Source organism: Mustela putorius, unplaced genomic scaffold (genome assembly GCF_011764305.1).
Source record: "Mustela putorius furo isolate JIRA1106 unplaced genomic scaffold, ASM1176430v1.1 tig00000421_pilon_pilon_pilon, whole genome shotgun sequence".
NCBI classification, from domain to species: domain Eukaryota; kingdom Metazoa; phylum Chordata; class Mammalia; order Carnivora; family Mustelidae; genus Mustela; species Mustela putorius.
Genome location: NW_025421375.1, coordinates 10,477,847 through 10,492,606, shown reverse-complemented (window position 1 = coordinate 10,492,606; position 14,760 = coordinate 10,477,847). Strand labels below are relative to the sequence as shown.

At 38.1% G+C, this 14,760-nt stretch overlaps 1 protein-coding gene across 10 annotated transcripts in view; it reads left to right on the top strand.

Annotated features, from left to right (window-relative positions):
* The window catches only part of ELAVL2 (ELAV like RNA binding protein 2), a 168,322-nt gene extending 155,805 nt beyond the window's left edge, over positions 1 to 12,517 (top strand). For 6 of the 10 annotated variants that reach the window (XM_045079675.1, XM_004761800.3, XM_013061100.2 and 3 more), the window contains 3 exons: positions 948 to 1,173; positions 9,433 to 9,471; positions 10,090 to 12,517. In XM_045079675.1, the coding sequence (XP_044935610.1) occupies positions 948 to 1,173; positions 9,433 to 9,471; positions 10,090 to 10,420 (596 nt within the window). In that variant the 3' untranslated portion in view covers positions 10,421 to 12,517. The remainder of the gene's footprint in view (positions 1 to 947; positions 1,174 to 9,432; positions 9,472 to 10,089) is intronic. The other 4 variants (XM_045079677.1, XM_013061099.2, XM_013061102.2 and 1 more) reach the window with 3 other exon arrangements.
* The last annotated feature ends 2,243 nt before the right edge of the window (positions 12,518 to 14,760 follow it).

Below are 14,760 nucleotides of genomic sequence, written 5' to 3'. Positions count from 1 at the left end.
TTTGAGGCTTTATTTCTATTTTCTTTATTTTAAAAATATAGGTCTTCTTTTATCCCTTTTTCTCCTTGTAATATTGTTTCTCTCATAAAGTTTAGCTAGTTAAAACCAGTGGGGGGAGTTTCAGGGAACTAGAAAAGCCTCTTCAGACATTTTTCTTAGCAGGCCAGTATCCTTTGTAATATTATTAAGTAGAATTTTATCATTATTATTATTATTATTATTATTATTTTTAGATTATTTATTTATTTATTTGCCATAGAGAGAGATCACAAGTAGGCAGAGAGACAGGCAGAGAGAGAGGGAGAAGCACGAGAGCCCCATGTGGGGCTCGATCCCAGGACCGTGGGACCATGACCCGAGCCGAAGACAGAGGCCTAACCCACTGAGCCACCCAGGTGCCCCAAGTAGAATTTTATTATTTAAAAATTTAGCTGAGATATCTTACAACCACTGTGATGTATTTTTAGCATAGCTTTTTAGAATTTTTAGTAAATGCCTGGTTCTGTTCTCCCCCTTAAAAGAAAGGAAGCTACTGTGCCCTTCATTACTGAGCTGCTTATCTGATACCGTAATTTGAGAAGTAGAAATCAGGCATGCTATTGTTGACATTATTAAAGACAAGGGAATCTATGGAGGGAGAGAGAAGGCAGCAGGTAGGGAGAACATGGATGTATTTGCGTGCTTTCTATTTGTCTAGGCTTATTGGTAGGCATGTAATGGTGGGTATTCAGATTGTGTAGATGCATTAAAAAATACAAAATTGGGATTCTAGATTGAATTGCTACTAAGGTAAGGTGAAACTTTCCTCCTCCTGTGGTTTTGTGGCAGATGTTCTATGTGGGTGAAGACATGTTTTTGAGAAGGAAAAATTAATTTATCCTTTCTTCTCTCCCTCCCTTCTCCTTCCACTCCCTTTTCCCCAAATCCTTACCCAAATCTACCAATAGGCATATCAAGGGGTGTAGGGTTTATTCGATTTGACAAGCGGATTGAGGCAGAAGAAGCTATCAAAGGCCTAAATGGCCAGAAACCTCCTGGTGCCACAGAGCCAATCACTGTAAAGTTTGCTAATAATCCAAGCCAAAAAACCAATCAGGCCATCCTTTCCCAGCTGTACCAGTCTCCAAACAGAAGGTATCCAGGACCACTAGCTCAGCAGGCACAGCGTTTTAGGTAAGTCTGGTCTGGTTCTTATGCCCAGCTACTACACTCAGAACTCTCAGGTTCACTGTGCAGTACTTCTGTTGACAGGATTCTGGCTTGTTCTTACTGTTGCTGGCAGTGTTTTCTTTCTATTTCTTATGAGGATAAGAGAAAACATATTTGGGGTGTAGTGTCTTTTGCTAATACTGAAGGTGGTAACAAAAAAGGACAATAAGCTATAGCAGTCACTCTCAATTGGGAGTAATTGTGCCCCTTGGGACATTTGGGAGCATCCAGAGACATTGTGTGGGCGTAACTTGGGTGTAGTTCCTCCTGGCATCTACTGGGTAGAGATCGGGGATGCAGCTGAACGTCCTGCAGTGTACAGCATAACCCCCAACAGCAGAAATGGTCTAACTCCAGGCATCAATCGTATGAGGTTGAGAAACCCTGATCTATGGAATGCTGGGTTCTTTGTGTTTCCAGTGCTTCTGATTTCCCCTTTCTAGTTGTTTTTTTTTTTCCCCCTTTTCTTTTCCTGGTAAGATTTTATTCTTGTAGTTCAGCTTTTAGGTCAAGCTCCTTTCAGTTACTTTGTTTTATAATGTGTACACCACTAAGGAGATAAAACCTATGTGAAAACACTAAGTTTCTACAAATGGATCCCTATCTCCTTTTAAAATTTTTATTTCTTGTATTTTAGGGGTTGGCAAACCTCCGTAAAGGGCTGGATAGTAAATATTTTCGGCTTTGGGGGTCATGGTCTCTGTAGCATATAGATCTTTTTTTAAACAGCTTTTTAAAAATGTAAAAGCCATTCTTTACTCCTGGGCAATACAGAAGCAGATGGCAGTGTGGATTTGGCCTGTGGGTGGTAGTTTTCAGACCCCTGTATAGTCCGTAGAATGACTATGCATCTTCAGCCCAAGGAAGACATTCTATCTTGTAGATAGGCATAAATATTTTAATTTTTCAAGTTTTAATTTAAACCTGGGTTAAACAGTCAAATCAAGAGTCATTATAAAAAACATTTCCGATCTGCATGTGAGAACAGTGACTTTAAGACATTAAGCACAGCACAAAGAACTTAGGGTTTCATAAGCAAAGCCACCCAGTTTTTTTTTTTTTTTCCTAGAACATTTTTTAATATCCTTTTTGGCCATATGGTGTACTGCAGCCGTAATTTCATCTAACCCCATGCTAATTTTTTTTTTTTTTAATCCCAAATGCATTATCAGTTTTCTTTCCTTGCAGGGGCAGAATAGTTACTTAGCAAAAATAGGATCATAAATATAGCTTAAAGAAGGAGCACCCCCCCCCCGATTTTATTTATTTGACAGAGAGAGAGAGAGATCACAAGTAGGCAGAGAGGTAGTAGGCAGAGAGAGATGGGGAAGCAGGCTCCTTGCTGAGCAGAGAGCCTGATGCAGGGCTTGATCCCAGGACCCTGAGATCATGACCTGAGCTGAAGGCAAAGGCTTAACCCACTGAGCCTCCCAGGCCCCTGAGGAGTTATGTTTTTGAGCTTAAATCACATGCATTTTTTCATTTGGGGTATTTAGGAGTGCCAAAGAATAGAGATGAAATTGGTGAAATACCTGCTTTCAAAAAAGTACTCAGTTGTGTCACCTGAGGTGGGAGAAAGAAATTCGCCATAAACTCTGTGTTCAGTTCCTACTTAGGCTGGCTTTTGCCCTGGCAATAGAGGTGGGATTGACAAAAGGATCCATCTGAAACTGGATGACTGGGTTACCCAGTTGATTGAGCCTGTGTTTACTCTCTGTTTTAAACTTTGCGATGTTTAAAAAAAACAACAGCAATAACAACAACCCCCCCCCAACACATTGTCAGGAAACACTGCTCCCCATGACGGTGGTGGGTACTCCAGGCCATGGCTGCAGGGGAAAAGATGCATTGGAGCAGCTTGATACTAGACCTTGTAGAGAAAAATCTCAAAAACCATTTTTGGGGGAGTTTTTGTTTTTTTTTGTTTTTTTTGTTTTATTTTAAAAGCTCCGCCTGTAGGTTTCCTGTGTGGTATCTTAAAGTAAATAATATTTCCTGCAAATTTTTAGCAAACTTGAAGGAATTTTAGAGGTGTTTCCTAGACAGCCTATCCAGGTAACCTCTTTGGGGTCTAGAAAAGAGTTTTGAGCTTACACAGAGGGAGGCTCTTTGAGACTTATTGGTTGATTTCAACCCTGTGAAAATATAAAATGTTTGATGGTAATGCAAAGCTGTGTTCGTTTTACATTGTTAGTTTTTTCCTGGTGTTCCCCACTATAAGCTCTGATTTCATTTCATGGTAGTTATTAAGTAAAACTGTGTATTGAGGGTCAAGACTAAATGATGAGGAAGATCAGATGAGAGGTTTGAGGTGGCAGGATCTGTAGGAGAATGCCTGATCATTGAAATGGTGAGGCCTGCTGAGACTCCCAGACCAGGCTTCTCAATGCTGTGTCTGCACACAGCTCCACCCAGCCCACTCCTGCATGCTCCGTGCTTCTTACTTGTGGGTTGGGAAAGCTTTCAAGGATGTTCTCATGGTCACATTTAATATCTTTCTAAATATCTTTCTGCTCATCCTTTGCTTTTATCTTTTTGTTCCATATGTTATTAACTTGAAATTCTTCCTTGACTGCAAGAAAAAGAAATTCTGAAAATGGGAATAGGAACTGTTGTAAGGGAAACTCAGTTTCAGAAAACAGAAGATTGCTTTCAGATTCCTGACTTCCGTCTCTACTGCCCTCCGTTCCTTCCTTAAACCTCTGTGTGGATAATAAGTAATGAACTAGTCTTTGAACTAAGTGAAGGTGCTTGGTCTAAACGCAGTGTTGGAAGAAATTGGGAGCCTTTATTCCTAGAATTAAGGTTAACCTGGTATATGTTTGGTTGCTTTTAATACTTTAAAAACTTGGTGTTATTACTTATATCTTTGTCCCTCTTCTGTTGAATTAAGGTTGAATCTACTTTCTCTTCACAAAGACTATTGAATTAAAGGACTTGCTTCTTATGTTGGTATTTTGCTCTTCTCTCACTCAGATCTAGATCATTGCAGGAATATTTTGTCCCTGACATCTGTGTCCTAAGGCCTTTACTTTGGCACTTTCCAGTAGACAGTGCATTTCTCACTCTACTTTTTATGTCATCATAGTACCCTGGGAGTTCAAGGAGACTGGAGAATACAAGTTCTAAGTATTATAATAATAGTCAAGGATTTCTTTCTTTCTTTCTTTATTTAAGAGAGAGAGAGAGATCACAAGTAGGCAGAGCGGCAGACACAGAGGGGGTGGGAAGCAGGTTCCCTGCTGAGCAGGGAGCCCGATGTGGGGCTCAATCCCAAGACCCTGGGATCAGACCCGAGTTGAAGGCAGAGGCTTTAACCCACTGAGCCACCCAGGCGCCCCTCAAGGATATTTTTAATACTCATGAAATGCACCATATCTTTTTTTTTTTTTTAAGAATTTTTATTTATTTATTTGACAGACAGAGATCACAAGTAGGCAGAAAGGCAGTCAGAGAAAGGAAGAGAAGCAGGCCCCCCGCTGAGGAGAGAGCCCGACGCGGGGCTCAATCCCAGGACCCCAAGATCATAACCTGAGCCGAAGGCAGCGGCTTAACCCACTGAGCCACCCAGGCGCCCCTGCACCATATCTTTTGAAGTCAGAAAAATGTAAAACCCATTCAATAAGGGTTAAGTTTAAAAGTGGGCTTCTGAAGTTTATGGCTCAGTCAACCCATAGGTAGGAATAGAGAATTATTTTAACATGAGCACTGCAGATCTAATATGTTTATTTAATTGACTACAGTTTTAAAAATAAAACCATCTTTATTTATTGGGATGGATAATATAATTCAAGCCCCTTAAGTATATGTTTTAGGACATGGTGTCAGAATTAAGCTTTTGGCCAAATTTTTCATCTCTCTTCTTGTGGAGCAGGTTTGATTTTATTGAACGTGATCTAGTCTAATGGCCTGTGTGCCTGCTTCTGTAAGCCTTTATGCATTTTTAAAGCAGCCTTTTAAATCCATGCTTGTGTTGCATTGAAGGCATGTGCTGGTTGCTACTCTTATAATTTCCTTTTGGAAGAAACCGATATCAGTCCTCCTGAGTAATTTTTTTTTTCTTAGAGGATAGATGACACCATCTAATAGGATAAGGGGTAAGTTGATGATCTTGTGGTTAACTTCAAAGCATATCTTGGCCTGTGCTTTGGAGAGGTTTTGAGAACCATTATTTGTAGAGTTCAGAGTTGCACTTTATTACCCATTAGTAATCTCTCTTTATATTTTTATTTCTGACTTTAATTGACCTCACATTTCCCTTTCTACTTGCATGTGGTCTCCCCATAGTCTGTTGGCTAAATTTCTTAGAAATTAAGTAGGTATTTTCTTTTTGTAACTTCTAACTTTGAAATGAGAATGCTCTACCTAATATTCAAAATAGTGCCATCTGAGTTGTATTCCTGTTGAGAGGAAAATGTTTATACCTGTATCCCCAGTATATCATTATTTAAAAAAAAATTTATTTATTTATTTGACAGACAGAGACCACAAGTAGGCAGAGAGGCAGGCAGAGAGAGAGGGGGAAGCAGACTCCCTGGGGAGCCCGATGCCGGCCTTGATCCCAAGACCCTCAGATGGTGACCTGAGCCGAAGGCAGAGGCTTTAATCCACTGAGCCACCCAGGTGCCACCCCCCGCCCAGTATATCATTTTTTCATAAATTATATGAACATGGGCTTTGTGCTGTTATATTCATGAACTCTTAAACCCTAATCAAACATAGAAAATATATATAAAGATGGAAGAAACAATATTTTAAATATCTTGTTTATTATCATGCTGACTGACTTCATATATCCAGTATCTTAATAAATTCTATATCTTTAAGGCAAGATTTGTGAAAGTATCTTAGTAATTTTGAACTACATGTTGGATTATCTTGTGTCTGACCTCATCACAGCCTTTATACTAGGAAGAGGAGAAATAATCAGAAATAGTCACTCTCTCTGTTTCTGTTGACTTGGACTGCTTTTACTGGTATCATCCTGACTCTGATGATGATGATTTCTGTAGAAATCATTGTGAAGCTACCTCTTCTTGGAGGCTTTATTTTTTAATTAAAGCTAGGCTTCCCTATCTAATCCTCCAGATCCACTTAATGTGCTATTTGTAAAGTGGATTATATCCAAGCTACAGAACAGGGGAAGAGTGCCACCTCTCTTGAGGACTGCTCAGTCTTCCCTCAGGAAAGGAAGCAATGCGTGGGAACTGATTGAGGGTACTTGTTGCTGAGTGAGGGTACTGGTTGCGGTGCAGCCATTAAATTTGAATGAAGAATACTTCTAAAGTTGAAAGTATCTTTTGAATGGGCTCTCTTCTTCCACACTGTAGTATGTCATCATTCACAGCCCCCTGGATCATTCTGGACACTACTGACTTAGTCTCCATTAACTATTGGCTTCTGTTTTTAAATGACCACATATAAAAGATGGCTGTCCTTGAGCTCTGGACATCCCCAACAACAATATATAGTTCTGGAGAGTAATAATGGTCCTATGTCTGAGCGAACTGTAAACTAGGCAGTTAAAAGAGAAGATGCTTAGTTTACGGTTTTCCAGCTGCTACGAGATTTAGGGTGCATAGTGTCCACGTGGAGCACCCTTTGCTTAGGAGGCTCACTGAGAGGGTCCTCAGAGATCCTAGTGTAAAAGTCTAAGGCCTCCTGCCTGGAAGGTCCTTGGATGGAGAATGGGGAAAGAGATGTCTCTCCCTAACATGTGTAATCCACTTCTGGAGCAGTTTTGGTTTCCAACCTGTCTAATACTTGCTTAGGAGATTCTATCCACGGGCTTTCGGTTGGTATAGTAAGCTGATTGGTGGTGGCAAAGTGTGACACTCCTAACCTGGGCAGAGGTGGTGTAACTGTTTTGAGTGAATCGATAAGGTGTCTCTGCATCCGGGCCCTTCAGCACTTTGAAAGGAGACTTCAGTTGCCATTCTACTCTATAGGTATCATATGCCAAATGCATTCTTTATCATTCCTGTCACTGTATGAAATTTTCTGTATGACATTACTTGATGGTTGGTGATACTAAGTTGTATGCATCTTTATTCTGGTGTTTGTGGCCTTTCTTTTGGTGTATAAAGCCTTGATGTCTTTGACTTACTGCCTCTGCAGAAAACCAAGCCCTCCCACCTGTGTACTTTTTCCACACACGTGCTTTCTCCTTGCATATGCAAACAGGCTCAGCAGGCCAGCCCTCCTGATACTTTTCATTCTGGATTAAGTAGTTAAGGATAGTATTTGTAACCTTATTGCTTTATTTGTCAGCAGATAGTTACTTTAAACCTGCAGTGATCCAGGTGTATGCTTTATGCTTAGTGGCACAGTGGGGAATGAACATGTCCCTGCTCTGAGAAGGTGTTGGGACAAGACAACAGACATACACACAGATGAGGATCCTTTGTCATTGTGATTTGTTCTGTTTCCTTACACCTTGCATTGCATCAGCTCAGTTATTTCTTTCCATTTTTACAAAACACACAAAATACCTAGAGGTGGTTGTGGACAGGAATGTGTGAAGATTCCTTTTCCAATTCTAAAACACCAGAAAGAAATGGTTTTTTGGCTTTTATAAAACTAGAAGCAATTGCTTTCTTATGTGTTCCCTAGTCTCATTTGAGGCCACAGGTTAGACAACAACATTGAGGCATTTTTCAGACTTACCTTTTCATAGGTGTTAAAGAACAAAACTGTTCCCCCTGCCTCAGGGTCTCACTTGGAGAGTGTTGAACATCGTGGCAGTTGAAGGTGGTTCTGTGTACCATAAGCTGTGCCCACCTCCTCTAAATACGTGTAATTAATTGGTATACATTATGGAAATTTGGGACATCACAATGGTCTCTAAGCAAAAAGAAGCAAATATTATAAAATCAACTTAATTTTTGAAATAGGGAAAGGATGAAGAGTTTTATAGAGTACCTACCTACCCCCAACTACTTTGTTTTAAAAATTTTAAGGGAGGTTCAGGGTCGTTGGTTGGTTTCTACCTGACTTAGACTTTGCGTAGAGCTACATTTTCTGTAGTGTAGTCAAAAATAAGCATCAGTCTCAGAATCTGAACTCTGCCCTGTTGCTCACTGAAGCAATGAGTCTGTTGTCTTTTTCTGCACCTTATTTGAGCACAAGGAGAAATGGCAGATTGAGCTGATAGTCTGTAAGGTTTTTTCTACCTGTAACACACCATTTTGTAAGAAATGAAAGTCTTTCCGAGTTGAGAGGTTGAAGGGAAATTTATGGAATATTGGTGTCACTATTTATTAGCCCTCTGGTCTTTGGCAAGTCACTTAATCAGTGTGCCTGGTATACACAGGAGTCAATGGAGTTATAAAACTTAATGTTAAAAAACAGAATTCCGCTGAGTAAATTTGAACATCAAATTGGTTTATTCTACAATTCATGAATCAGGCAGCATTTTATCTAGCAAATAGGAGCTCCAAGAAGCTGTACAAAATGGAAGGCTTTCATAGGCAGAAGGGAGCAGGAAAAGGGACATTTCTAACAAAGAGTGGATTGTTTCAGGCAAGGTCACCTTCCTTTGGGAGAAGGGTGGGAGTCGTTTCAGGCAAAGTACATCACTAGAGCTGACCAGGTAATTCCAGCTTGACTGGTTAAAGTTTGTGTTCTTGAACCTACTATTAGATTAGATATTAAGTCTTGGTTTGCTGACATGGGGCTCAGCACAGGTGACTCCATTTGAGGCCTGTTTTCTTCTTCTTTTTTTAAACAGTAGTATAAATTACCCATAAGTACACATGGAGAACTTAGAATTTACCTGGTAATAGGTGAGAACCCAAAGATGAACTGCTGCAGCACAGCACAGGTGACTCCATTTGAGGCCTGTTTTCTTCTTCTTCTTCTTTTTTTAAACAGTAGTATAAATTACCCATAAGTGCACATGGAGAACTTAGAATTTACCTGGTAATAGGTGAGAACCCAAAGATGAACTGCCGCAGAGCCTCCATGTTTCCTCTCTGAATGACCACCTACCTTACACCTGCATGGCTCTGGTCACTGTAGGGATAAACCATCCATCGGAAGAGCTAGTGTCTTGGGGCAGTGGGTACCCACTGTCCCAGGAATGTGAAAAGACGTAAAGTTTTGAGACTTCACATAGAATTAACATACAAATATCCCCTTGGAAGATGGCTGTAACAAATCCAGCTTTCAAAACATCAAGGGGGAAAATTAAAAACTGAAGTTTGCTAAATGTATGTTTTGCAGGTTGGACAATCTGCTCAATATGGCTTATGGAGTAAAGAGGTAATGATAGAGGTTCATGATACTCATAATCCCTTCCCATAATTGATTAGTTTCTTTGATTTTGGCAGTGACACCCTTCATGAGTTTGTGTTCAGTTTTCTTTTGCATGTACAACCTAATGAAAAGTTGCTTTCTGAAGCACGGTTGATTTGAGTATTTGTATACCACTGGATGCCACCTGGTCTTTAAAAATCCCATTATTTGTTTTATATTGCATTGCGACGCTATAGCATGTGTGTGTATGTCTTGGTACCCCCTCCCTCCAATCCTGCTTAATTCATGAAGCCACTTCTAAATATATTTTAAATATATTTCTTTGCTCTTGTGGGTCATATTGTTCAGTACAGCATATAATGGCCATTTCATAATTTATTAATATCTTGTCAATATAGCATGTCACCGCAAGCCACACACACAAACCTTGGTTGAAACATCAGATAGTTGTATATATCTGTTGGAGGGGAGGGGGTTACTGCAACTCTTGGGCTGGGAGGGGAAAAAAATACGTCCATTGCTGTAACCAACCTCTGTTTCTATTTGTGTGTGTGTGTGTGTGTTGTGTGGTGTGTGGTGTGTATGTGTGTGTGTGTGTGCGTGTGTGTTTCCTATTTTGTTTAGTAGGTTTTCTCCAATGACCATTGATGGAATGACCAGTTTGGCTGGAATTAATATCCCTGGGCACCCAGGAACAGGGTGGTGTATTTTTGTGTACAACCTGGCTCCTGACGCAGATGAGAGTATCCTGTGGCAAATGTTTGGGCCTTTTGGAGCTGTCACCAACGTGAAGGTCATCCGTGACTTTAACACCAATAAATGCAAAGGTTTTGGATTTGTGACTATGACAAACTATGATGAGGCTGCCATGGCGATAGCTAGCCTCAATGGATACCGTCTGGGAGACAGAGTACTGCAGGTCTCCTTTAAGACAAACAAAACGCACAAAGCCTAATGAGCTCTTGTCCTCAGTCCATTTATATATGAAAACTATACAACAAAGGCAAGTTAAGAGAAACTTTATACATTAGTAAATGTCTTTGTAAGTCAGTGTTGAGATGGGGATAAAACGACTACTTAGCATCCTAAGAAATATGTGAGATTTTTTATTGCTAGTATTTGAATTAAAACTTCTTAAATATCTTTTATGTTTGAATATGGACAAGAGGTACAGGGTTTTTACCTGTCACATTGCATTCTATTGCCTTCTTTGAAGAAGGTGGACCTTTTAAAGTGTTTCAGCTAAGGGAAGACATTTCTTTTCTTTTTACATAACTGCCTTGAACCTGTGAGTAAATATTGAGGCTTTGTGTTGTAATTCTTTAGTTGGTTGTGTCTTTTTTTTCCCCCTTTTCTTTCTTTTTCCAATTAGCTTTGTGTTTGGTTTACATTTAAAGCATTGCTGTTATGTCTAAGAAAAGTATTTTGAAGTTTACATTTTTATTTATGAAGTTAAAAACAGTATTTATTTTGTAATTATGATTTGGGTTGGGGAAGGGGGGGGCTACATTATAAACGCTTATTGTAAGAATACTGGAGAACTTTTCGTAAAGCAGTACCTTGCCAAAGAGATAAGAGCCTCTTTGATGTGGGTTTAAAAAAAGCATCTATTTTTATAAAAAAGAAAATTTGGAGAAACTTTTTACTGGTCCTGGAACAAATATTTTGACTTGAATACTTTGAGAAATCTCTTCATATGACACCTAGTGAGCTTTTAAAATTTACCAGGAAATTTGCAGCGGTTGGAAAATTTAGAAAGATTTATGATGTAGAAAATACTACTTTTGAGATCTTTGTATGAAAGGAGTAGAATCAATGGGGGAAACACTGCTGGTTTCGTTTTTGTAATCACCAGTGGAGCGTCTGATCATCCTGGTTATTATGTGATAGATGGCTCACATTGATTTGTGATTTTGAAACAAATAAAAAAAAATTTACAAAAGAATATATAAGAGCAGGCAAGAAATTTAAATTACCAAGAGATGGGGGAAAAAAAAATCTGTTCTTCCTAAAGAAATCCCTTCAGATAGAGCTCATGGTGTTTAGTGATGTACTTGCAGTATTGTTTGAAGAATTGTTTTGTCTTAAGGAAAAAAGATGTTGCACATGATTTGTACTGCAGCAAATCGGCAAAAGTGATCTGAGTTGGATATATTTGAAGGTATTTTGAAAGTTACGTTCAAGGCTAACACCTGAGCTTTGTGTAATGTAAATAAGACCTTGTGTTTATGAACCTTTCAGCTAATTTGATTTTTTTTTTCCCTTACATGCCAAGTGATGTTCAGGTTTTGAATGTTTTTGTATCAGTTTTTTCCTTTGTAAATGGCATTAACATTGTTACTTGAGGTCTTGCTTAATCACTTTTGTTGTCCTGAGGACTTGAATTTACAGTGCATCAGATTTGTTGCTAATTTTGTCTGTAGATAGTCTAGCTTCAGCTGTTTATGGTGATGCTACATTTTCGTTTATAAATATGTTTGTGGTAAAAAAAATGAGTATAACCATAGGTTTTGAACAAATTTCCTTACATTTTTCATACAAAAATCATAAATATCTGTATGCTACTGAAATTTAACTTTGTATGATGCTTAAACCACTATTTGGGGAAATAATAAAATAAGTCTTTACCATGTATGAAAGAAATTTTAAAAAATACAAAATATTTTCTGATTAGCATCTAGCTTATAATAAATTTTCAAAAAAGCTGAAGGCAAAAATGCCTTCATCAGGATGCACTGAGAACTATATAGTTACGTCCTGCTTTTTGTATAAACTGAGATGCTCACATGCTTCCCCTTAGAACAGGCAATGTGCTATGCATAACATAGTTGTACATTATCTTTGCGGTTGCGTTGAGTTTTATTTTTTATTATTTAAAATTGTAGTTATAAAATTTTTCAGTATAGTACAGTACATATACTGTGAGGCGCGTGCTAAAGTGAATAAGCGAGTTTTCATGCTGACCCACTCAATGCTATTCAGAAATCAATTGGCTTAGCACTTTCTCATATCCTTAGGTGCATTTAGATTGTCAGAGTTAACCTTCTGCGTTTAAAAAAAAAAAAAGTAAAAAACAAAATACATGTATATACTTAAAAAAAATAAGGTTTCCCTCCTGGGAAAACAGCAGCTACATGCTTCTTTCCTATACTACTGTAGCAAACCAAGGCATTGATGAGAGGGCATGCAAATTGTGCTTCACTTTACAGTGTTTATCAGAGCACTTAATAAAATGTAAGGCTGGTATTTATTTGAAGTTGTACAGTATGACTTAATTCACATCTGTTGGAATAGAAAATATATTCTGTTGAGTATTTAAGAGGCTGTACATGTTTTCTTTTGTGTTTGGATTCTTTGTACTTTTTCATGTTCAGTACATCAATAAACAAAGTTGAAGGGAAAGAACAGTGTGGTGAGTAGGTCTTTATACGCATTTTGGGGGCTCGTGTGCTCAGGCTTATAAACTTACCCTCTTGAGTTAAGTAAGAGGTTCTCTCAGAGCTTTAGTTGAACGCTGTGTTATCTAAAGTAAGAATTCCAGAAGCATGTTAATTGAAGTAGGATGTGCAAAAAAAAATTTTTTTGAATGACATTTCTGATAGTTAGCTTTCAAATATTACTTAATGAGTAATTTTTATAGGAATACGTGCTTTCATCTGCTAGTTGTAAAGTTTGGGTAATTGAATGCTGACATCATTCTGTTTCTCTGATTTAATAATCACCAACTTTTTTTTTTTTTTTAAACAAATGAGAATTGTCCTCACACATTTACTTGAGCTAAAGAAAAACCAGAGAAGGAAGATAATTTACTCTGCTTCTGACAGCAAGGTTTAATTCACCCGTGGGATTAACTGCTGGTGTGTGAGATTTATTTTTGTTGCCCAAGTGCCAGATTGTGAAGCGACTCTTCTCTGAATTCAGAAACTCCCGTTTTCATTCGGTTAACGCTGATGTGGGTAGCACAGGTCCACGTCAGGAACTGGGCCAAATCTGTGTTGCGTATACCTGTTCAGTTCTCATTACACATCCTTACTAGGTCTGTGGAGGAAGAAAAATACTTCTTGCTGATCTTTTATGGAAGATTCTACTTCTGTAGAACTTAAGAAAATTTGATACACTAATGAAGTACTTCTTTTTTCGTATAAAGTGTGCTAAATGGCTTGTTAAAATTTGATCATATCTGTAAGTTGTTTTTTTTTTTTTTTTTGTAAAAAGCCATTCTAAAGTAATTGTCCTGAATTCACTACTTAGTAGTCAAGAGCATAGCTGAGTGACAAGACAATTCCTTTTCTTCTAACATGCAATTAATCTCAAATCTCCATACCTGCTTCTTTATTATATGAATTTAATACTCTGATTTTGTGATATCAGAACATTCCCCCCCCCTTACCTCTAGATTCTTGCATGCTTGCCTGTATTTTGACTGGTTTGCATATCAGCAGTTCTTTTATATTTGAGCACATAGTGGAGAAATTCTCAGGAAAGAAGGTTGGTGAGACTACTGGTATACTTCAGAGATTTTTTTCACCCTTAGAATCCTTTCTCTCCTCAGGGAGAGATAATGCAAATAATGCAAATAATCCTAGAGTATTGCAGTTCTGTGTTAGGGTTGCCAACATAAATTTTTAAATCTTAATATCATTTTACATTATTTAAATCTGGTCTGAGTAAAAGTGTTAGCAATTTAGCCTTTTTGTTTAAAAAAAAAAAAAGACTAAGAATCCTACCCTTACTTTATGAGAAGTTCAAAAATGTAGTGAAAGCTTATAACATTCTTTTCAGAGGGTTACCTAGAAATAAAGAAATGCATATATTTTAACAGTAACTATGTTGAAGTTTTAATATACTTCCGGAAGAGTATGCATATATATTTTTTTTATCAGAAGATACATATAAGAGGCATTGGTTTTGATCCTTTGTATCTGTTACCATATCAGAACCTCAAACAGAAGTATTACCCAAATCGTAACAATTATTGTTTGAAGAACATTTATAACTTCATTCATCGCAGGGAATGGCTCGTGTTTCTCTACTATTCTTAGTATTCTTTCTGAAAATTTCCAGAAATAGGCTCAATTTCCTTTAAGTTGAAAGAATTAAAACATCTATACCATTAATACAGGCCCCCTGTTGATAATAGGGTTACTGAAATTAACCTCTCCAGAATTCTGGTTTATAGAAATAAACAGAAGTTGTTTCGGCTGTCCAGCATGGGCTTATTGGTTATCTGTGTACTGTGTGTTGTGCCCCCAGTCTATAAAAATGACCAAGGTGTGGCTCTTACCTTTTGGAAAC